Source organism: Passer domesticus, chromosome 2, assembly GCF_036417665.1.
Source record: "Passer domesticus isolate bPasDom1 chromosome 2, bPasDom1.hap1, whole genome shotgun sequence".
NCBI classification, from domain to species: Eukaryota; Metazoa; Chordata; class Aves; order Passeriformes; family Passeridae; genus Passer; species Passer domesticus.
The window spans coordinates 11,764,756-11,788,376 of record NC_087475.1 but is presented as its reverse complement, the minus strand read 5'-3'; the positions used below and the strand labels follow the sequence as shown (position 1 = coordinate 11,788,376).

At 39.7% G+C, this 23,621-nt stretch overlaps 1 protein-coding gene across 5 annotated transcripts in view; it reads right to left on the bottom strand.

Moving 5' to 3' along the window:
* Positions 1-10,246: 10,246 nt before the first annotated feature.
* TAB3 (TGF-beta activated kinase 1 (MAP3K7) binding protein 3) overlaps positions 10,247-23,621 on the bottom strand; it is a 43,864-nt gene continuing 30,489 nt past the window's right edge. For 4 of the 5 annotated variants that reach the window (XM_064407403.1, XM_064407404.1, XM_064407402.1 and 1 more), the window contains 4 exons: positions 20,834-20,994; positions 18,609-18,702; positions 16,976-17,059; positions 10,247-14,818 (listed from right to left, as the gene is read on the bottom strand). In XM_064407403.1, the coding sequence (XP_064263473.1) occupies positions 14,670-14,818; positions 16,976-17,059; positions 18,609-18,702; positions 20,834-20,994 (488 nt within the window). In that variant the 3' untranslated portion in view covers positions 10,247-14,669. Of the gene's footprint in view, positions 14,819-16,975; positions 17,060-18,608; positions 18,703-20,822; positions 20,995-23,621 lie in introns of all 5 variants that reach the window. The other variant, XR_010355433.1, reaches the window with a different exon arrangement.

Below are 23,621 nucleotides of genomic sequence, written 5' to 3'. Positions count from 1 at the left end.
GCTCCTTGATGAATGAGAGCAATGAATATGCAGATCCAGCACCAGCCTCTCAAGTCCTTCCAGGAGACCTGGTAAAAATAGATCAAATAGAAGTAGGGGAAATCTCAGTGTGTATCTCACATCACTGGCTCTCTGAAATAGAGAGGGCCTGAAGCAAAGTGAATCCAGTAAATGTAAGGACAGGGTGGCAAAACTGGAGTAAGAATTTTTCAGGGGGGAAAAAAAAAAGAAAAAGAATTTTGAAAAATAAATAAATGTTACATTGCCTCAATTTGTGAAAAGAGTTTAATCAATAATGGGAAAGGTACCCAAAATTTCTGTATCTCAGTATTGATTTTTATGCTATATTTATCCTTTGAAAGGCACAAGCAGGTCATTACTGAATCAAAGAGAACAGCCCTGAAAAGCTGAGGACTTTTATCACCCTCAAAAGCTACATATTTGTCACTCAAGATCACAGTGAACATTTATTTTTGGAAAACCATTAGTTCCTCGTAGTATGCGAGGGAGAACAGTCCTGGCTGTCAGACAACAAGCCTGATGTTTGTGAGGGTTCATACATCATCCTTTCTGTTTGAAAAGAAGATTATTTTTCCAGCCTAACAAATAATTTATTAATTTACTTTGGCTTTTCAGTTAATCATTGCCCAGCATTGCATCATTAGCAGGTTTGTGACCCTCTTTATAACAATTTTATATAAAACCCATGGCATTTACATGTTGGACTTTGTATAAATAAACTCTGGACTAACCAGACGTTCTGTAAAAGAAAACAAATACTGACCCAATGGTTAAAAATTTCCCCCTCTCCTGAGAAAACTGGACAACCTCTGCATTTGTGTGAGGGTTTTCAGGGCTTGGGCTGTTCACTCCTGGATTTCCCACATGGATCCTCCTGCCAAAGGACAATGTGCAGCCCTGTTGTAGCAGCAGTAGCCAAAATGCCCGTTGTGCAATGTTTATTTTACAACTTCTCTTTATTAGCTTGCCAGCCTCCTTCTGTCTAATTACAGTCTAAACTTAAGTGCTTGGAAAAAACCAAACAACTCTGTCCCTTTTTCAGTACCTCACTTCAGTGCCCTCTCTGCTTTATGAGTACTTTTTCTTAGCCCTTTTATTTTCTTCTATTGCTTCATGAGGAAGACAATATTTTCTTTGAATATTAAACATACAGTAGGACATAAAGAACAAGGAAATCTCCAAGTTAAGCCTTCTATCTCCTTATGCTTTACAACTTCATTTCAGTTTTTCCTCTAATAGCCTACCAAGATCATGACAAACTGCTCCAGATAACCCTTTCCCTCAACAGAGATCAAATGATTGTGTTGTGGTAAAAAACAGGAATTGTTTAGGGAATGATAAATTAACACCATGACAGTTCATAATAAATTTCCTGGAAAAGCTGACTCTGTGAATGAGATTAAGGGGAATGTGCTGCGAAGGGCTGAGCAGCACCAGAGTGGGTCAGACCCCCAACTCTGCTTGGCTCCACCTGGATCCTGTGAGTAGAGCAAGACTAAACTGGTTAAATTAATTCTCTGTTATTCTGGGGAGTTGTGAAGATCAGAAAAATAAATAAATAAATAAATAAATAAAACCCCCATGCCCCAAAACCCCTGCCCTCATTGGTTCTTCTTCTTTTGCAGGTAAAAGGTGATAGGGATGTTAAAAATAGCATGGTGTCTATAATTTATTCAGTTGTTTTTATTTCAGGTTTTGGTGCCCCAGTTAAAAGAGATGGTATTCAGGCTTTCTTCCAAAAAAATACTTTTAAATTTTCCCTGCAGATAGGGATTATTTGACAAGAGCTTGGTGATGAGTGTCTGCTTTAAGAATTCTGTGAGCTGCAGTAAAAGAGAGTTACAGTGAACCTGAAACTCAACCCTAGCATCTTTTATATTCTTCCAGTGTCTAATGTCTGTAATTTACCTAGCATCTGCTCTGAAGATATTTTCTCTTTGTGAAAAAACAGCTTCTTTTGCTCTTTTAATCAGACAACTGCTTCCTCTTATATTATTGACAGGTTTTGCCAGACAAAGTGGGGAAAATTTAGGTTGTACAGTTTAATTTCTTCTCAGTTTTGAAAGATGTGATTATTCTGTTGATTTCTTCTGAAGATTATAGGTCTTCAGGTAGAGAGCTTTAAACAGTAATTATTCCTGTCAGGATGAAAGGGGGAATAAATGGACTTGTAGGTATTTGCTGTTTCCATTGATGACATTCACCCTTGCTCTAAATGTCTTGTCATTTTGTTTACAAGATGAAGTAACCTCTGTGTTTTGGCACCAACTTTTGCTGCCTTTCTTAATGTACACAGTGCAAGCTGGCAAAGCAAGTAACAAATAGAATGAAAAGGAAGCACTGAAATCTGTAGAAGATGTGGACAAAAACTATTTTTGTCATTGAAAAGAGAACTGAGCAGATGAACCAAAAAGACTTTTTCCATTAATACTCTTCCCTTAATTTTCCATTATTGAAAATGTGCTTTAGTGCTGAAAATCAGAACTTGCATTAATATTAAAGCTGATTTATTCCATATTTTCCTGCTAAATAAAATTGGCTTCTATAAATAAAGAGACCTGTGTGTTCCAGGCTAATACCCTTTTACTCTGTGTTGTAATCTCTGTAAGTGCTGCAGTTCAGATATTCCAGGAATGCACACAGAACATTGACTGCTGGCCACTCTGCACCTTGCATTCTCATAAATATTCCTGTAAAGAACCTTAGGAGTTGTCACACATCCAAATCAGCACTAGGCAGCTCTCAGTAAATGTTTTGCTTGTGTTCTAAGTTGTTTCAGGCAGAATTACATGAATATCCTGAGTTCAGATACCTTCAGATAACATAAGACAAAATAATGTTAAAACCTGTGAGACTGCTGTTTTATTTACCCCAAGGCTCTAATTTGGGGCAGTAATAGAGAGGGCATGCCTGTGACAAACTGGATTCTTGCAGAAGTTTTGGAAGGAGGCAGATTTTTTATTTTCCTTTGTAGCTTGGTTTTGAAATCTTCTCCTTGTACCTTACCCTAAGAATTTTAATGAAATCAGTTTTGTGTAGGAGGCTCTGCTTCAGTGTGAAAAATGTCATTACGGGCTTGACAGTGAAGACAAGATTTCTTGTGAGTATAAACTCATGCGCTAATAAAATAATAGTTAAATTGGGGCTGCTCTACACAGGCTCAGTCCTAGCAATTTCACAGCTGGTTTTGGCTGAGTTGATGCATTTCCAGTGTGAGGGATAATTCAATTTGAATGGACTAAAGGCAAACATCTTTTACCTTGCTCTTCTGTATTTATTAAGACTTTGCATTTACCTATTTTAATTTCATGATAAATGGTAATGACCAGCTAGGCATATTTCATCTGTCCACAGAGGGGGGTCATGTTTTCTTTTACCTCAGTACATTAATAATGGTAATTTTTTCGTTTCTAGTTTTGATGTAGGAAAGGCTGATTTCCTTTATTTTCAAGGCTTGTATTATGTGTACTGAACCTTTTCTTTAACCAGTTAACATATGTAAATCATAAGGAACTGGCCTTGGATGACCCTTGTAAGTCCCTTCCAACTCAGGATATTCTATGATTCTGTAATTCTATAAAGTAGTTAATTCACAATATATTGGCAGTCGTTAGTGGATTTTTCTAATAGCACCTAGAAGTTGATGTAGGTGTTTTTAACCATGAACTATGACTTGTTCCCAATGATTTCCTCCAGCAGCTGCCCAAGAGCTTGCACTGAGATGAAGATTGTACAGAATTAATTTTGGTGCATAGGACTGATCAGGAAAGCAGTGATGGTGTTTTCTGGCAGGGTGCCCAATGCCATGGCTGGGGTCACACCAGGATTGTGGCAGGTTTGGGCTCAGCTCCTGGTGAGTGACACTGGGCCAGAGCAGGGTTTGTTCCTGTGGTTCACCCCTTCCAGGGGAGCAGCAGCAGCACTGCTGCTGGCAGAGGATATTGTGGGAATGTGTTGGCTTGATGCTGTCCTCTTGAAGGGCAGCTGCTGAACTGCTCAAAAATAGCTTCCTTCCTTTGTTCTGTCAGGAAAGTACTTCATTATCCCAGCTCAGGATTAATGGAACTGTGTGATGAGTCTGTTCGGGAGAGAGGGAAAGAAAAGCTTTCCAGGCGTTCCTTTGGCTTATGGCTTATCTCAGCTTTAACAAGTGACACAGCAGCAGGGCTGACCTCCAGAGAAGGGTGCTCAGCATTTTTGTACTGGTAATTTTACTGCCTCTAGCAAAGGACTGATGATATCAGCAGGTTTGCTCTGCACGGGGGTTGTGCATGTGGATCTCAATGAAATTCAGTAAAACTGACCACTAAGCCCCCAGAAAGACAAGACATCACCTTGACAGCCTCATACCTACAGACATGATGCCTATCTCTGAATCTAAATTTATTCCATGACATTATCAAGGTGCACTTTGTCATATCCCAGAAATTTACCCTTGTAATGTGTGGCTTTGCCAGGCTTTGGAATGGAAAGCTTTGGCTGAGTGGCAGCTTTGGTGTTACAAGCAAATATCGGTAACTGCCTTAGCAGTGGCTGGGCCTGGCTCACAGATTAATGCCCACTGCAGTCTCAGATGCTGAGAACACAAATATACACACTATAAGCACCAGAAGTCAGTTCCCAGAAGGCAAAAAGTTGGTTTCTCTGCAGTTAGAACTGAACAAGAAGTTAAGAGCAGTTGCTGTATCCTCCTTTCCCTGACTTTCAGGCTGTTACACAAACATTGCAATGATCAGGTTTCACTAGACACTCACACCACCCTTCACCAATTTTTTTCAGGCCATTCTGGTTTATTTGGATCAAGTGTTTGGGCACAAGTAGAAATGCTGATTGGTTTTAGACACCTTCAGGACCCAGGGGATGCAGCAGAGCAATTGTCTAAGTTCATCTCTAGGGCTTCAATTCCTTTAAATTACTTTGCCCAGGTAAATCTCTGGACAGCTGCAAGACCTTTCCAATTCAAGAAATCTTTTACTGATAGTTCTTAGGTCCTGCAGCTCACTGTGGGCACTGATGTGTCAGTGGAAGTGGTTCAAAACTACTAGAAGAGATTTAGGCATGGTATTAGGAGGCTTTTTCTTTCACTGAAAGGGTTGTCAAAACCTGCCCCAGCCCTCCTGGAGAGGTGGTGGATGGCCCAGGCTGTCAGTGTTTCACAGGCTTTAGACAATGCCCAGAACAATGTGCTTTAACCTGCTCAGCTCTGAGGTGGTCAATTCAGTGTATGCAAGTGATCAGCCCCTCTGGGACCAGCTCAAATCCACTAAAGTGGATTATTTCATATTTGTGTACACACACATCTACACTCCCAAACATCCTGCTAGCAGGGCAGGTAAAGATCAGGTGAAACTGTCAATATCTTTTTATCAGATGAAAAGAAAACCAAAACAGATATGAGTACCCATCTTGTGGTTCATGTCATGGATACTCCCTTTGTAAGGAACTTTTCTTTGTTAAATTCAGTGATTTAACATTCCACTGCTCTGTTAAATTCAGAGCAGTGGAACAGCACCACAGCAATTGCAAAACTCTGTATATTGGAAAGTGAGAAACAAAAGAACAAATTACCTTGGAGAGGCCCATGCATGACACCAATGTAAACTGAGACTCATTCATATTGGTTTTGCTTTCAAAATCTGTCAGGGATGATAAAAGTGATGGATGCAGAGCAGGTTTTAACTGCTCCCATGGCCATAGAGCTGGAGATCTTACCTCTTACGCTTCCCATTTCTCCTCTTGGGAGGAACAGGGCACTGTTTCAGCACACAAGTAATATTGTTGCTCTTTGTAGGGAATGTCTGAAATTTTAGAAAAGGGCTTTGGGATTAACCTATTAGAAATCCTGAACTATTGCATTGTGGGAATAAGTGTGACCTGAAGATGAAATTTGTCTTGAAGGAGTTTTAGATTTTATCAGCACCTTCTCCTGTCAAAGCTGATGAGCAAAACCAAATCATATAGATTTAGTGCTACTAGTGCACCTTTCAGAATTAGTGCAGCACATCTGGCAGCCTTACCTTAAAAAAAAAAAAAAAAATCAAGAAATAAGGAAAAAGAAAAAAAGTGAAAAGTTTTTTCAGTGAAGGTGTGACATTTAGGGCCTTAATCTAGATTCCATCTCTTCCTACAGCACATGAAGGGGCTTAATCTGCTACAGACTTTTCATTCCTGATATTTGAAATGGTAGCAAACTGAACATACTATGTGGTAGGATGTTTATGTTGGCACATCCCTGAGCTAACGAACTGCATTGTGCTGTGCATGCCCCTGAGTAGGAAAGAAAAGAGGAAAACAGACAGAAACTTAGGCTGTTTAATCACCATTTCTTTATTACAAAATAATGAAAGTATAACTTATATTTTATCTGACTGTTTTTCATGGCTTTTGGGACTAGGGCAATAAGGGCTCTGTGACACTAATGGCAAACTTGGTGATCAAGTGTCCCCCCAGCATGTTGCAGATGACACCAGGCTGAGTGATTCAGGTGACAAACCTGAAGGACAGGAGGGATCTGGACAAGCTTGAGCAGTGGGACCACGGGAATCTCATACAGTTTAACAAGACCAAGGGCTGGTGCTGCACCTGGCCTGGGCAATCCCAGGCAGCAGCACAGGCTGGGGGAAGAGCTCACTGAGAGCAGCGCTGCAGAAAAGGACTTGGGAGAGCTGCTGGACCAGAGGCTGGCCTTGAGCTGGCCATGGGCACTTGTAGCCCAGAAAACCAATGGTGTCCTGGGCTGTATCAAAGAGGAGAGGCCAGCTGGTCCAGGGAATTGATTGTCTCCCTCTACTCTGCTTTCATAAGACCCACCTGGAAAGATAACCTCTACCAGCAGAAGTTAATCCCAGTGTCTTGAACACAGTATTTAATGTAAATAACTACACCAAAGTACCAACACATCTTTCTTTTGATGCTCCTCACTATCACCTTACTCTTCTCACACCTCAATACTGAATATTATCAATAAAAATAGCAACTGGCTGTAGTTCACAAATTCTGTCACTAAACTCTTAAATCTGCACAGTTTCAAAAGGAGTAGTTCAGATTGGCTGCCCCAAAATCAAAGACAGAGAAGCAAATGCTCTGAGAAGTGACCAGGACCATGAGAAGAGCCCATGGCAGAGGGTGCTGGGATTTCTGAATCCTAATGGCACAGCACAAGTGTTGACCTCTTCCACAGGTGTTGACTACTCTTCCCATAAGCAAATGACAGGTGAATCACACACATCTTGGTGACACCCGTGTGTGTGTGTGTGTCTGTCACAGGGCAGTGACCCACAGGAACCTGGAGAGGCCTTTGCCTGCAACTGGCAAAGGTAGGTGGAAAAATGTGATAGCTGAAAAAGTACATGAGCTTACAACAATCTGAACTTCTGCAGAAGCTACAAAAACCCAGACAAGACAGAATTAGTATCTGGGAATCAGTAAGTTATTCCTCTGGATATGGAAAAGGTTCCCTCATTTGTCAGGGCAGAGAATTTCTTTCAAAACGGTTTCCTTTCTAGAACAAATGTGATGCCAGTAGAATTTGTGAGCTGGGAAAAGAGCAAAGTGTTTATCTTTCACTTCCAGTTTTAAGGAACAGCTTTGAAAACTACTGGGAAACATTTACACACTCTGCATTCATTGCTGCAATCAACTCACTTTCATTTTTAAAGCCAGGCACCACCACGTGGGAATTCCACACACTTGGTGGTTTTTATAGCTCATGAAAACATCTGCATTCCCCTCCTTGGTGCACAGATTATTCAGTCCCATGCAGAATACTGAAATAATGTAGCCATATTTAGTGTAACTCCCTGCTATTGCTGTGCTGCCATGGGATGACCCTCACAGCGGATCCTGCACAGGTGGGAGCACACAATCACAGCCAGCGAGGATGCCCGGCATCAAAAAAGATAAAAGATGTCTGGCTTATGAACAATCAGTTTTGAGACAAAGGGAGGCTGGGGGAAATGCAAAATCAGTTACCTGGAACAGCAACCAAGCCATGAGGCTTCAGGATCTGTGGTGCTGAAAGCCACCCAAGGCTCTCCACCACCACAGATCTCACCATGAAGCAAAGCAAGGCCCATACAGAAACTTAATTAGAGGGAGGGATTCACCAGCTCCCATAAAGCACAAGTTCTTCTCTACAAAGTCTTCTCCGACTCTGCTTACTCCCATCACCCACCTGGAAAGTGTGCTTGTGTCACTCTCCCCATCCCTGGGGGCTCAGGGGGCTCCTCCACGTGGAACTGACGGTGGGCAGTCACACCAGGCACTCCCCAGCACACAGGGTACTGCCAAAAGCAACTTCCATCTTGCAAAATCATTGGATTTAACTGAATGGCTCAAAAGTAGGGAGTAATAATTTCCTGAACCAGTCTTGCACAAGCCATCACTGTTGGGCTGCACCAGTCTGGAATCAGAATACCACATTCAAACCCATGAAAACTTGCCCCACCCAGCAGCTTTTTTCCTGAAGTATTCCATATTTTCCCTAAACTTTTTTTCCTAAAATTCTTCTAAAAAAAACAAGAAGTCTTTAGTCAAAAGCAAAGCAGCATCTGCATTGCACATCTTTAATTCCCAGGCTTTGTGGCTTAGTTTCTAAAGCAGTAATGGAACCATGTTGACTTAATTTTTAAGCTAACCTGGCAAGAAACATTTTGTTAACTTCAAGAAGGAACAATGAATCTGTATTTTTAAAATGGAGCTTGCAAAAGCAGCAAATATGTGCAAGGTTATAAGTCTTGCCTATCTGGAAAATTACCTGCAGAGTTTTTTTTTTTTTTTTTTTTTTTTTTTTTTTTTTTTTGGGGGGTTTTTTTTTTTTGTTTTTTTTTTGTTTAACTCAATACATTACTGCTTTCTAGAGAAACAGAATATTTTCTGAAGTAGAGTGGTGCCCCTGAAAAAGGCTTTTGCAGGTCTGGCCTGGCTCTGCTGTCACACTAGAACGTGTCATAATCACAGACCCTCCAGATAAAATTAATAAAGCCCCTTCTTTAACAACTTCACAAGGTTTCCATAAAAATTCAGGTGGCCCACTGAGTAACTCAAAGTTACACTTTGAGTCCAGTTGTTCAGACAAAGTCAGGTATCAACCACCTCCTTCAAAAAAGTGCACATACAACCAGAGATGGTGCAATAAAGAACACATAACACCTACCCATCACAGCATGGACTATCCTCATTAGAGGCAGCAGCACATTCCAGGAATATTTACCAGACCAGAGGACAAACTATCTCTCAAAGAGCCACAGGTTTAAGACATGGTTCACTGCTGCCAAAACAAAGTTATTCTGAAGAATTAATCAACCAGTTTTCTGTAATTCAAGCAGATCTGCCTCCTCATGACTTCAGGGAAACATCAAAAAATGGTGACCACTTGTTAGACTTTGTCTTTTGGCTCTGCATGGTCTCCATTAGCACAATGTACTTTACAGGCATCTCAACTTTGATAAGTTGGTGGGTTTGTTTGTTTGCTTTTTTTTTTTAATCTGTTTCAATTGCAATGATTTCTAAAGTGAAAAAAAAAATCAAATGCTTAATTAAAATACAAATGGCTCCTGAAACTGTGATAAAGTCAGCTTAGCAAAAGGAATGCAGAATGAAATTCTTACCTGTGTTTCCTGACTGGAGTGCAGCAGGTTTGAGCAGGAAGGCGCTGAAGGAACTTCAGTGTGTGTGACCAGAACCTGGCAGAGCTCCGGAGCTGCTCAGCTGTGGAGAGCTGATGCCATGGGGGCCATGGAAACACAGCCCTAGCAAGTGCCTGCACTCACATTTGTGCACTTCCACCTCTCCCCCCTCTCCCAGAGCAGTGCCTGTCCAAGAGGTTACAGCAGCAGAGGGACTCCTGCGCTGCAGCCCAGCACCCAGGCTACAGCAGGCAAAGCTGCTCTGGAAACAACCTTCTGTCACGGGTAAGGGAGGAGTGCTGAGGCCAACCTCACACCCCGAACATGCTACATCCTGTTTGCACACCAGAAACTGCACAGAACATCCATCGTCTAAATGGGATTCCTGCTCATTCACATTCAGGGGAACAGGATTTGGACCCAGTTCAATACTCAGCAAGTGCCTAATGACCACCAAAACAAAAACCCCAAAAGCCCTGAAACAAACTTGCTACAGCTACAGGTCCAAGTGGGAGACCAGAAACAATCAGGCTATGAAGGCCTAAGAAGGCTGTACTTTAAAAATGTTTCCTACTACATACAAGAACAAATGCAGGATGTGATGTTTGCTTAGTTTTATTAATTTATTTTTGCAGGAATCTGCAACTTGGAGTATGCACTTTCTGGAGGTACCATGCATGCATAGCCTCTGAATGCTTTTATACAATTTCATCTCTTAGTAATAAGTTCATTCACAGCATACACAAATCTAGAATGTAGACACCATATATACAGGATTAAACAAGATCGTGTCTTCTTTTTTTAATGAAAAAATTTAACAGGGTTTCACACAGCAGGAAGTATGGATTAGATACACTGGTGCCACCATAAATAATTAAGTTTCAAGAACACAGTTTTTTAAAATTGGTTTCAAAGATACTGGAAATCCAGGATTATAATATTGCATTAACTCCATTGATTTCTGATTATTCCAAGAAAAATATTTGCATTTATGGACATATACAGCAATGAAAGCCCCAACTGAAGAAATGTGGCAAAACTCAGTCATGTCTGGGTTCATGTAAGATTGACTTTTTGAAACGAAAACAAATGCAGCTGCACACAGAGACAGTACTGACTGTGAGATGTGATATCTGTGCATGTCCTCCCTCCTTGGGGGATTTGGAGTCACTGCAGTACAGAGCACATCAATTCTGTGGTACCAAATTGGCTGTTGAATTCTTTATGTCCAACCATCCACTTCTCATCAGGATAGTCGTGTTCACATTCTAGGGTACACCACTGGGTTTTAAAAGAACTATCATCCTGATGACAAGCTTGTTTTTAATATATTTAATATTCTCACATTCTTTTTTAAAACATTCTTTATTGTTTTTATTTTGTCCCCATTTCAACTCAAGTATTTCTATTTCAGTTTCAAGGGATTTTACAATCAATATTAAACCTAGAAGTATTTAGAAATTGAAAAAGTGTTCAGAAATTGAAGTGAGAGATGTATAGCTGGGAGAGATAAAGTAACTGAGAGAAAAGCTGGGTTTAAAAATAAAAACAAACATGATTCAGTAGCATATCATAATCAGAAAGTACTGAGACCAGCTCTTTTAAGAATTATTACACCTTTTCACCACACCTCCCATTTTTCAAGGGAAACACACACATACCACAGACACACAGATACACAATTCAATCTAAGACTACATTTTACAAATGTAAATGTACTTCCTTTCATTTTCCTTTCCCGCCCCCTTCCTCTTCACCCAAACAAGACTAATAATTACATCAAATTAAAAGTAGATCCAAAGTTCAGGATTTCTTTTGGTTTACTATGTTCTGAACAATTTTCCACAAGTCCCACTCTAAATAAACTTTTAAAGAACTACAGTAGTATCCTATAATTAAAGGGAATTCATCTTAATAGCACAGTAAATATAAAATAAGCTTTATAAAATTTCAATGAACAGTGAGATCATTTTGAATAACTGAATGTCCAAGTCAGTTACAAATTCTACCAATCTAGTAGCATGGTTGAGGGAAAGCTCAGTCTTAAGGAAAAAAGAAAACACAAGTAGTGCATTAACTCAATACAACAGCATCAGCATCCCAACATTCTCTCTCACTCACACACACACACAAGTTTTATACAATACAGTGCATTTTGTTGCCAGCTGACATTGGGGTTTTATGTGCATTCAATAAATATTCCATAAACCAATCTTTTTGGTATAATCTACAATTCAGTTGGGGTTCGAATGGCATCACCTGCTTTCAGAAGGAAAATGGATCTTCCAATATTTAAATACAATTACATTCTAACAAACTAGAAATCTTCAAGCACCATGTCAAGTCTTTACTATTAATGTCTGAGTATGGGCATTTACAAGTAAAAGAATACAACAGAAGGGTGGTGGGGTTTTCTTTGTTTGTTTGTACAAGCAACAAATGAGAGTAATTATAAAAACGAGTAAAGTCATTGGTACAAAGGACTTATTTTTCAATTTAATGGCGCTCACTCACTCTTCCAATGAGTATCTTGCTGTGGTGGCAGCCCTCCTTCTCTTCCTCTGGTGAAGCTGGGACTAAGATTTGCAAGTCTCCATGTAAGGTTATTGCAGTTCAGGGCATTTTTGGACTGAATGCATATTTGCACCTCCTCTTTTGAAAGTAGCATCTATTCTGTCTAAAAATGGCACAATTGTATTTTTGCATGACACCCCTACTCTCATTTGCTGACTGTCACTTCAGTTGCTATCTTCTTTGTAATTCCAGCAAAAACAAATGCTTCTAGAATTTCACCAGAAGTACACAGGAACAGAAAACTGAAATAATGCAATGGCAAAGGCATCAGGATAGAAAAGCCATGAAGTTACTGGTATTGTTTGGAGTCATTTGTTATACAGCTGATAGCAGCAATGCTTCTGCTCATCTTTCCTAGTTCTCAGTTTTGTCAAACTGTCCACTGACATGCACAAAAGTAATACCTGGCTTTTAATTTCAGCTGACGGTAACTGACAGTAACTTTCTTACCCCCTTGCACATGTGATGAGCTCCCCTCACAGCACTGTAAATCACTAGGAAGGAAGGAAAAGTATCTCTGATGCCTTTGACTTAGTTTTGCTCATTAGTGGTGCACACTGATTGCTGGAGATCTCTTAGCTTATTTTAAATTATCCTGAAGATTTAGTGCAAGAACATATTGAAAAATGCCAGATAAAATATTGGTTCCTCATCTAAGATCAACAGTTTGGTTCTTACTGTTGTCTTTATAAACTGTAGGGAAAGAAGACACCAGATTGAGCAATGCAATCAAGATGAGTTTTTCTCCACCCACCCCTTGCAAATGCTGCTTTATTTTAAATAAGGATTCAGACATATGATTGTTCTACCACAGCTTAGCATGTTATCACACATCGAGTGAACTGTGGTAATTGACAATATGGATGTGGCTACCATGAGCTAAGAACAGCTTAAAATGAAGTAGTTTCAAACTCTCATGGTAAAGTTAATAGCAAATTTTCCTTTATCAATTACCATAATTCAGCTGAAGCGCTTGGCTGCATCTCTGAATTGTGATGAAGTTATACCATAAAAACTCAAATGCACTGTACCAGCCTCTGACCAGTACACAGAACACCCTGCTCAGTCACACAGTTGTGTCACAGAATCATTCAGCTGCCCAAACCCAAGTTTGATCTCAAAGTATTGGGTGCTTTATTCCAGCAGCCTGAAGTATTCAGACAGATTGAACATCACCTTTAGAATACAGTGTATCACAGGCAGATAAGTACCAGCAGGATTTTCAATTGCAAGTCTTGTGTTCTTTAACCTATGACAAATATTTCCTGACCAAAATAGAAAGAATGCAGTGTGTAATTCTTCAGGATCTGGCATCTGCTATTTTGTACAGGCTGGTTTATTAATAATGTGCAAATAAACCTTTACTGAAGAGCTGATTAATCATTTTTCAGCTAACTTAGATCTGGGGTACAAAGTACCTTCTGTGCTGTAAACACCATGAATTCTTCACAAATTGGAAGCTGAAAAGGCCTACGGAACTGGGTACAAACTCTTCTCAAACACAACCATGGCTGAGCCCAAGTCTTCCAAATGGAATTTGGAGTAGCCTGTGTATGGCATATCTCACTGTGCTGCTGCACAGCACAGGCTCAGAAGGCTGTATAGAAAAGCATCCTTTGAGCTTGGAAACACGACGGCCCAATGAAAGCATGCAGCAGGATTTTCATCCGCAACGCGGTAGAATTCATTCTCGGTTTATTACCAGTGTTGACACAGCCAGGTGGGCACTGTACAAGCAAACGGGATTGTAAAAAATTACTCTGATTACACTCTCTGTAACACTCACACGGTTCCTCATTTAGTCACCTCAGGTCACTATTTCAAACAGCAATTTTTTGTAGACATAAGTTACCCTGAAAAAAAGCAGCAATTACAAATACCCTTCTCCTTGTTTTTTTTTAAACATTTCAAAATTTACCATTGCATTTACCTGTCTTCTTTTTCAGTAGCTTACAATCTAGAAGCACAGGGAGCCTTTGTTTTCCAGCTAGCTGTGGCCAGGTTAAGTCAGCTCTGGCTCTTCAGTTTTTCTGGTTAAGTGTAACACTTCACACCATTACTAAGAGTCCTATAATTTTCTTTAAAAACCAGTAGTTTTGGGTTGGTTGTTTTTAGAGCCACTAAGCAGTAACTATAACCACAGGAATAAATACCAGTAGTTATTTGCTTTCCTGCATACATTCTTCTCAAAATGAATCCTTTTACATTTTCAGGTTTCGTTTTCTGCTTTGCTCACTACAATGGGAAGGAATTTAACCCTTAATTCATTTATTTTCTAGTGCAGCAGAAGCAGAAACATCCTAACACATTACTCCCATCCCTTGCAGTATGAAGATTGTTGACTGGCAAAGGCCGGGCAGGTGGACTGAAAGGTTCCCCATGTTTCCTTCTCTTACAGCTGTTGGCTTGAGAGCCTGTTTTCAACCCAGTGCAGCCCTTTCCTGAATTTCAGGTGTATCGTGGCATTTCACACTGTTCACAGCGATTTAGTGCTGGGTGATTTAGAAAGGTGCAGCTACCACAATTCCATGGGGCCCCTTCAAAGTCTTCATCTCTTGGTTGAGTCCGTGGAGTCTGTTTGGAGCTGTTTTGATGCTCTAGAGAATAGCCAAAAGAAAACATTTTATTTCAGAAGAGAAGGACTAATAGTCAAGATCACACTACTGAAAGGTCACCTAATTAAACAGTCTATCATAAAATGAACATGGAAACGCTCTCCTAAAGCACTTCTAATTCAGTTTGTGAAATCTGAATATTTGAAGTATTTCACTTCTGTAAAGAGGCACTTAACTGCAACACCTTAAAATCAAGAAGAGAACTCATCCCTGTAAGGTCACTGATACTGCTAAAGGTTTAATAGCTTAAAGCATATAAGTTTGTTACAAGCACTGCAGTGCCATCCTGTTAAGGTTTACACACAGCAGTCTATTTCCAAACACTTAACTACAATAACCTTGCTTCACCTGAAGAGGAAAACTACTTCTATCTTAGTTGCTTCAAGCAATCTAACAAAAGACATATTATTTCTAGCATTAATTCAGGCTGAAAAAGAATACAATCTAAAAATAAAATGACAGGCCTATTTCAATACAAGACAATTCTTCCTCATGCCTTTGAAGCAGGGATATATGTACATGAATCATCATTTAAGTCTGTTTTCACTCAAAATCAGTATGTATGCAAATCACACAATAGGCTTTAACTCACAGAAGCACTCAGTTTTCTATATCTCCTGACATCACCTCAACACCTTAGGTTATCTACTCTAAGTAAAGAATACTCCCAGGATGTGGAAACACATTAGAAAATGTTAATATTTATTAACACATAACTACAAGGTATGCCTAGGATACCCAAGTTCTAAACATCTGTGAACTCATATCTAACAAAGGCCTGCAATTTGTAACTTTGCACACAAAGTAATTTGCCCCACCTGCTAAGAAATGCAGCAGACCTTCACAACAACCTTGGTGCAGATAGTACTTGTCTTCAGAGAAAAACAAAGGAAATAAAAGTAACCTCTTTGCTTAGATGCAGTCTCCAGGCCAGAAGCTGCACAGTCACATCAGCACTGCTTGACCTCAACAAATTCCTTGTCAACCAGGCAGTGTGGGCACTCACTGCGTGCCATTGACTGGCCAGATGGCAGCACAGAGCACACCCTTGTCTGCCCACACCCGTCTGTCTGCCCACACCTCCAACAGCTCAATATTCAACAATATTTGTTATTTAAGAAAAAAAAATAAATTGATGTCTCCATGGAACAATCCAAGCTCTGAATACAGTACAGCAGCCCTACAAGTGATGTCTGATAAGCTGGCAGACAAAACCTGGAAGCTCGTTGTACAAATCCTTACAAGGCACTATCTTCCTAACTGCCAAATAAAACAACTTATTTCACATGAGTTTTGCACATTATTTTGCTTTGAAATAATACATTAAATATGGTAGTGTAATTAAGGGAATGCCTTCAAGCACCACAAAGTTAACAATTCCTTAATCACCCGCACGATCACTGCAAATTAAGGTGATTCCAGCCAGGCACACCATGGCTCCCCTGATGCTACTGCTTTCCTGGACACTACCACCTCATGCAGGGAACTCCTCCCAGTATTATCTTTTCTTTGAGCCACAAGCAGCAGTTCTAAGCCTTCTCTTTCTTTTAAATTTCCACACAGTAATAATTTTATTACACTGAGGGGTAAAACACTTGCTTCAAAAGAGGGGGAAAATTTCCTAATATTAATTCAAAATTCACCTACAGAAACCTTTGTGGAGTGTAATAAGCAACCAGAACCCATTTACAAACTTTGGAGTCAGGGAGACTGTAGGATTACTGATTCAGAAGAGCTGCTTCCTTTCCACTAACAAGTGCAGTACATGCTAGTTACAGCAAGAGCAGACACAATATTGTAAATCTTATCACACATAACATTTTCAGGGAAAAGATAGCTGTTTTTTTTCAGTATTAGAGCATAGGATCCCACATTGGCTATTTCAGCTCTTTTTTCTAATAGGGAGTAACTATTTATAATCAAGGTGTTATTAACAGAACATTCATACACAACAAGCTGCCTGAGGAAAACAAGTTCTAGCCAGGGTTACTGCATTTATAGAAAAATGTTCTGGTTTGAATTATAGACAGAAAAGTTAAATAACTAGAGCTACTTCCTGTCACCACAGGAATTGTTTAAAAAAGAAAAAACAACCTCACTCAATGCAGATTTGGTCATAATGTCTGTTTGTTGACCTACCTTTTTTATATGGCTTTGGTGGCACAACAGGACCAGGCTCTATGTTATCATAGAAGTTACATGTGGCTTTTGGATCAAAGTTTCCTGTCAGAAAAGAAAAAGAAAGTGTAACTTGAAGATTATTTAAATGCCTATGCCAGTGACATGAACATCCAAAGGCTTCTTATTTTATACATCTTATTATGACATAGTATTTTCATAGCTTTTTCACATGCTTTGTCACACATTTTTAGTTTGTTGTCAATGGCAGTAATTTTTAGCAGGGCAATCCCATACTGAAAAATCAACTCCAGCTCAACATTTTGCATTGCCGTGAAAACATGTGAAATGTATATCTTCCTGCAGGATACTTCCTTAATAAATAGGGACTGCATATCCTAATCTGTTTGATTCTATTTAAGACAAGTTTCTGGTACAAAAAAAGACTTTTACAAACCCTAGTAAATTTCTGTTTGCCAGCCTCTTGATTGCAACTCATTGTCCAGTTCTGTATTACTTGGCCACAGCCTTTGTCAGCAAAAAGTTAAAATTTTAAGTGAAGGATCTTCACTAAGGAGTAATTTTTTTTTTAATATGCTCCTGGCAAAGTCATTTTATGTCACCACTTTCTTGCTAATGGAATTTAACTCGGCCAACAGAAGTAAAAGCAAGCCAAATTTATTAGGTTGCAACTGAAAAAATACTCACCCTTTAGAGATTAAGTTATCACTGCTAATATAAACTGAACTCTAAAACCTCCAAATATTCACATTTAAGCACATGCCATATTAGAACCATAGGATCATTTAGGTTAGAGAAGACCTCAAAGATCATTTGGCCCAACTGCTACCCCAGCACTGCCAAGTCAATCACCCCTGTCCCCATGAGCTGCATTTATAGGTTTTATAAATACCGCCAGGGATGGCAACTCCACCACTCCCCTACGCAGCCTGTTCCAATGCTTGACAACTCTTGCCCTGAAGACATCTTCCCTAATATCCAATCTAAACCTGCTCTGGTGCAACTTGAGGCTGTTTCTCTCATCTGTCACTTGTTACCTGGCAGAAGAGACTCCACCTCACCACAGCCTCCTTTCACATTATTGCAAAGGGCAGTGAGGTCCCCCTGAGCCTCCTTTTCTCCAGGCTAAACGCTCAGAGCTGCCTCAGCCATTTCTCACGGGACTGACTCTCCAAACCCTTCTCCAGCTCTGCTGCCCTTCTCTGGACTCACTCCAGCCCCTCCATGCCCTTCCTGTAGTGAGAGACCCAAAACTGGACACAGGATTTGAGGTGTGGCCTCACCAGTGCTGAGTACAGGGGGACAATCCCTGCCCTGGTCCTGCTGCCACACCATTGCTGATCCAGGCCAGGTGCCTTTGGCCTTCCTGGCCCCCAGGGCACACCTGGCTCATGTCCAGCTGCTGCTGACCAGCAGCCCCAGGTCCTTTTCCTCCAGGAACCTTTCCAGCCACTCTTCCCCCAGCCTGTAGCTCTGCCTGAGGTTGTTATGACACTTTTTGAACTTCACAAAATTGACCTCACCCCATTGATCCAACCTGTTCAGAACCCTCTGCAGAGCCTTCCTACCTCCAGCAGACTAACATTTGTGACCATATCCAAATGATGTTTCTTAAAAAGTATCAATTCAATACCTCTAGATTGAAGGAGATCAACTTCTTTCAGTGTACAGTCAACATTTATCTGGAGTTGTCTGTTGAGGCTTCTCAATCTGGTCATTTCCTCAGGCTAGAAAGAAACATCCCAAAATAGTAATTGCGGGAAAGTCAGCATCTTATTTGAAACAGAAATAACATTGTTATTTGTCAATATTGTTAACAAATATTGTTAACATTGTCTTTGTTAACAGCTTTACTAAAAACTGAGTATAGATAAAGCACTGAAAGAAGTCCAACTGTCTGGCCTACTACCCTTAACTCACTTGCCCTCAAAATCATTCTTCTATTAGTATGTGAGTAGGAAAACAGACAAGTTACTCAGTATTAAAATTCATTAGTAAGATGACACAGCTGAGCTCAAGTTTATAAAACCAGACATGTTTCTAAATTCTGTACAAATGGATTACTTGCTACCCAAGTTTGCATCAAGATTATCAAAAATAGAATAGAAGCTGCAGCCCACAGTAACTATTACTTGCTTATAACTGAATGAGGTCGAAAGTTTATTCATTTGCAGCAACCCAAGGATCTCCAAGAAGCCAAACCTTTTAGCCCAGTATATTTAAATCATTCAGTGATGAAAGATTGCAATTATTCTTAACAGCATAATCAGTTATTTAAGTGCATATATTTGCATATCATTAAACCCCCTAAGTTACTGGAATGCAAAGCTGTCTTAATGTTAGCAGCATCCATCACTAACACATTTAATCCTAAGATACATTTCAGCATCACAGTCACAAATCACAGAATATTCCAAGTCACAAGGAATCTCTGGAGGTCATCCAGGACTTTGTATCCTAGAAGTTTACCAGACTGGCCAAGCTTGGCTTCCCCTTGGTGAATCTATGTGACCGCTGCTGAACACATTCTTGTGCTTCTTGTGCCTGGAAATGGTCAGCAGCATTAGCTGCTCAATCACTTACCCAAGGATCAAAGTGAGGCTGACCAGCCTGTAGTTCCCTGGGTCCTCCCCTTCTTGCAGACATCAGTGATATTTGTTCTCCTCTAGCCTTTGGGAACCTTCCCAAACACCATTAGTGAACCAAAGATTACCTGGAGTGTCCTTGCAATGACACCTGCCAGCTCCCTCAGCACTCAGAGGTGCATCTCATCCAGGATTATGACCTTGTGTATGACTACTTTGCCTAAGCATTCCCTGACCTGATTCTCTTCCATTAAGGGTGTACCTTCCTTGTTTCACAATTTTCCCAGGGTCTCTGGGACCTGGGATTCCTGAAGGACTGTAAAGATTGAACTGAGAACTTCATTCAGTATCTCAAGCCTTTTCCATGTCCTACATAACCATGCCCCTCAATTTCCTGAGCTCACATTTTCACTGGTCCTCCTGCTGTCACCTAGGCAGTAACAGAAGCCTTTATTTTGGTCTTTGAAATCCTGTGCCAGATTCACCTCCAGCTGGTCTCTGGCTTTCCTAACCTCATCCTGGCACACTCAGTGCCTCTGTACAGGTACATCTGTGCCAAATGCTGAGACAGAACAGCCACAGCAGCAAAGCAGCCAACAGCCCTTCTGTGCCTTCCAGCCTACACCTGTGTGCATTGTTTGTGTCAATACAGTCAGTAAGTCTGAGCTGATTTGCTTAACAACTACACACAGTGGAAGCTATTTTTCAGCCAGATGAATTCCCTTATCAGAACCACACACATGTTTGGGCTAGAGTCACTTGCAGGTGGAAGTCACACAGATAAGAAGAATCAACAAGGAAAAAAGGAGAGTTCCAACTATTTTAGGCAACACTGACACTGAAAAGTTATTTGGCACATCCTGCACATGCCAAAAGAGAAATACTGTCTATGAGAAGCAAATACTCAAACAATAAAACAGCTTTTTAAAATCAGAAGTTAAATCTTCCTGCAGGAACACAAAGCTCTATATAGCTAAGGCTTATTGAATAGACTTGGACATACCTTCATTGGTTGTTAAGAAACCATGTATATTAGTTCTGTGGTTCACAAAAGCACATGCATACAACCTTCTGGTTTTGCTGGGAACACCAAGAAAACTGCAGCATACCTATCCATTTCATCAACTACAAGAATTGGCTTGTGACAAGTCAAGTACTTAAAGCGTCCCCAAAGACTGAAGATTTTATAAGTATTTTTGAACAGTACCTTAGTTTCATCAAAACACAAAGAATAAATGTGTATGTTGAATTAAAATACTAACAAATTGCTTACTGTGGGAATTGCAGTTGTACAGCTGACTCTCCGAAGCCGCCTCTGCATCAGATCATGCTCCATGCCATTGACTTCAGTCTTCAGGCGTTCAAGCTCTTCTTTCTCAAGCTTCAGTTCCTTTGCTAATCTCTCCATCCTTGCCCGTTGATGTAACAGCAAGGCTAATGTTTTACACAGAAAAAATAGTTACTAGCACATAAAAATCTGAACACTGAATTCTTAACTTATGCACAAGATTCATGAGTGACCCTTCTGGAAAAAAAAAGGTGATCGTAGACATGCAGCCAAGTATCAGTGTGAAGATGCTTTCATGCCAAATGAACTACAATTTAGAACAAAGTTCTTCCAGAATAAAAACATTTTATACAGTAACTTGAAGTTGTTATTACCATTTTGGTCAAAGCTTCTTTTTTTGCATTTGGTCTTTCTCGTCTCAAAAATACAAAGGCACCTGTACAAGGAGACAGCTTCTCAGGATGAAACAGCAACCTAGTTATACTAATACTCTACTGACAAAAAAAAATACCAGAGGTAAGATCAGAAAGTAACACACACTTCATACCTGCTGCTCAACAGCAGCTGACACATCAGCCCTCAGACATTAGCCAAATGTCAGTCCCAAATCTGTTTTTTTCACTGCTATTATAAACTGTGGTATAACTTCTAAGAAGTTTTAGCTTTTCAGGAAATACTGTAACCCTCAATACTGTAAGTTCCTAAGGGTTCAGAGGGAAAACTACAGAGCTTCAGCAAAATAAACTAGAGAATCCAGAAAACAAAAAGTTGAGTCAGCTCAGATGCTTCAGATCTGAATTTTATGACAGATCAATTTCTCCAACCTCTCTCTGCTGTTAATTCACTCCCTCATTTTCATCATGGTACTGAAATTTATGATTTTCAGTCACAAACTGATGTTGGGGTCCCAGAGAACCAAAGAAAAGAATTTTGACTAGCTGGAAGATAATATTCAGTTTCCTAAAGAAGAGTATTTCTCAGTATTTCATCATGATGCAAAGCTGGCCAAGTCAGTGCGATGCTTAATCCTTTCTGATCAGGCTGGTTTTACCTGATTGAAGTCTGCTAGGACAGAGAAAAAGAAGACATTTGATGTGGGTATTCAGACAAACATGCTGCTCATATAACAATATTCCAGCAAACTGTTCAAGGCAAGGACGCTGTAGAACCTGCAAAATGTTACTTCATTAAAAGTCCCATCCAGAACTTGCCTTTTTCTTCATCTCATCCAACAAAGGCAAAGGAACAGCACATAATATTCAAGAATATTAACATATGAGCTAAAAAGAATTAGAAAAATAAGTAACAACATGACAACTTCCTGCAAAAGAACACCCCAACCTGTCAGAAGCAGATATCAGCATTCCATACAAAAATGTAGCACTGTAATTTGGATTTTGTATGGATTCACCAATTCATGGCAAACAAATAAACATCAAAGAGCCTAGCCAAGAATAACATCAGGTGTTTTTACACTACAGGCACCAGAATTACTGAAGAGAACTGCTCTCTACTTTTTCAAGTAGCATAAGTCATGCAAGCAGAATTAAGAAAAAAAAGTACAGATATCAGACTGAATGATTTTTTCACTATTGTTACCAAAACCTGTCTCTGTGTGATTCCTTCAACTTAACATGGTGTGACTACATTTCAGAGCTTCACATAATACTCTAGTACAACTCATCAGATATGACTCATATTACAAAGAAGCAAAGTACAGAAACCAGAATGAATTTCTGGTTACACTTTTTACAATGGCTCAAATTCCAGCGAAAATTAAACAAACTTGTTCCCTAAATTAAGCTGTTAAACACACTCTTTTCTAGGACTCCTTTGTGGTAGTAAAGAATAAAATGTTTATTCTTTTACAATTTATTTCTATCAAGAGTTCAGAGTGCAGCAATAAACAAAAGCTCTGGTAGGTATTGCCACAAATGTAATCACCCCAAAAAGCATATACTATTTAGTTTTATTTGCTTTGCTTTTCAGAGACACAAATCTAGTGGAAGGCACAAAGGCAAAACCAGGTCTTACATTTCAGAACATGTTTTTCACAGCTATGTGAAGCTACTTGTATTTTTCTCACATAAATGACAACCTCTACTGAAGGTGTAATAGTAACACTACCAAAGCACGAGGCCTCAGTTACAGACCTACTGGCATTCATTCTTACTGAAGAATTGGGTCTACAGAATTTCTAATTGGGTCTACGAGGTACAAAACAGCTTTGTTGATGAATTAGAAGAGCTCAAAAGGCAGTAAGTGAAATAAGAAATCAAGAACTACAGAGCAGCACTATAAGCTCTCCCTTCAGCTCTCTGAAGTAAAACAAAGGCTAGAAGGAGCAACAGAGGAATAGACTCTTCTTTCCAAACACAAATCTAGAAAATACCTGTTGGATGTTATCATTCTATCATTACCCAAATGACTGGTTTGAATGCTTGCAGATTGATTCACTTTCAAATCTACACAGCAGATTACTCCAAGAAAAGTAGTTTTCATCTTAGGAATAACTTCACATTTTTTTTCTTTACTGAATTACCAAATTCTTCATTTACAGATGGCATTAAAACTATGTTTTATCCCTGTGCAGCAGAACACACATCCAAAAATTTGTCTGCCAAATCTCCTCTTCCTCTTTGAAAACTCAAATCAAAAGTTCACTTCTTTCACTTCAAGTTCTTCAAAATAATTATTTTATTACCTTTATTGACAAAGTTTTTTTAGCTGCATTCTAATCTCTCTTCTCTTTCACTTAATATTCTTCAATCTA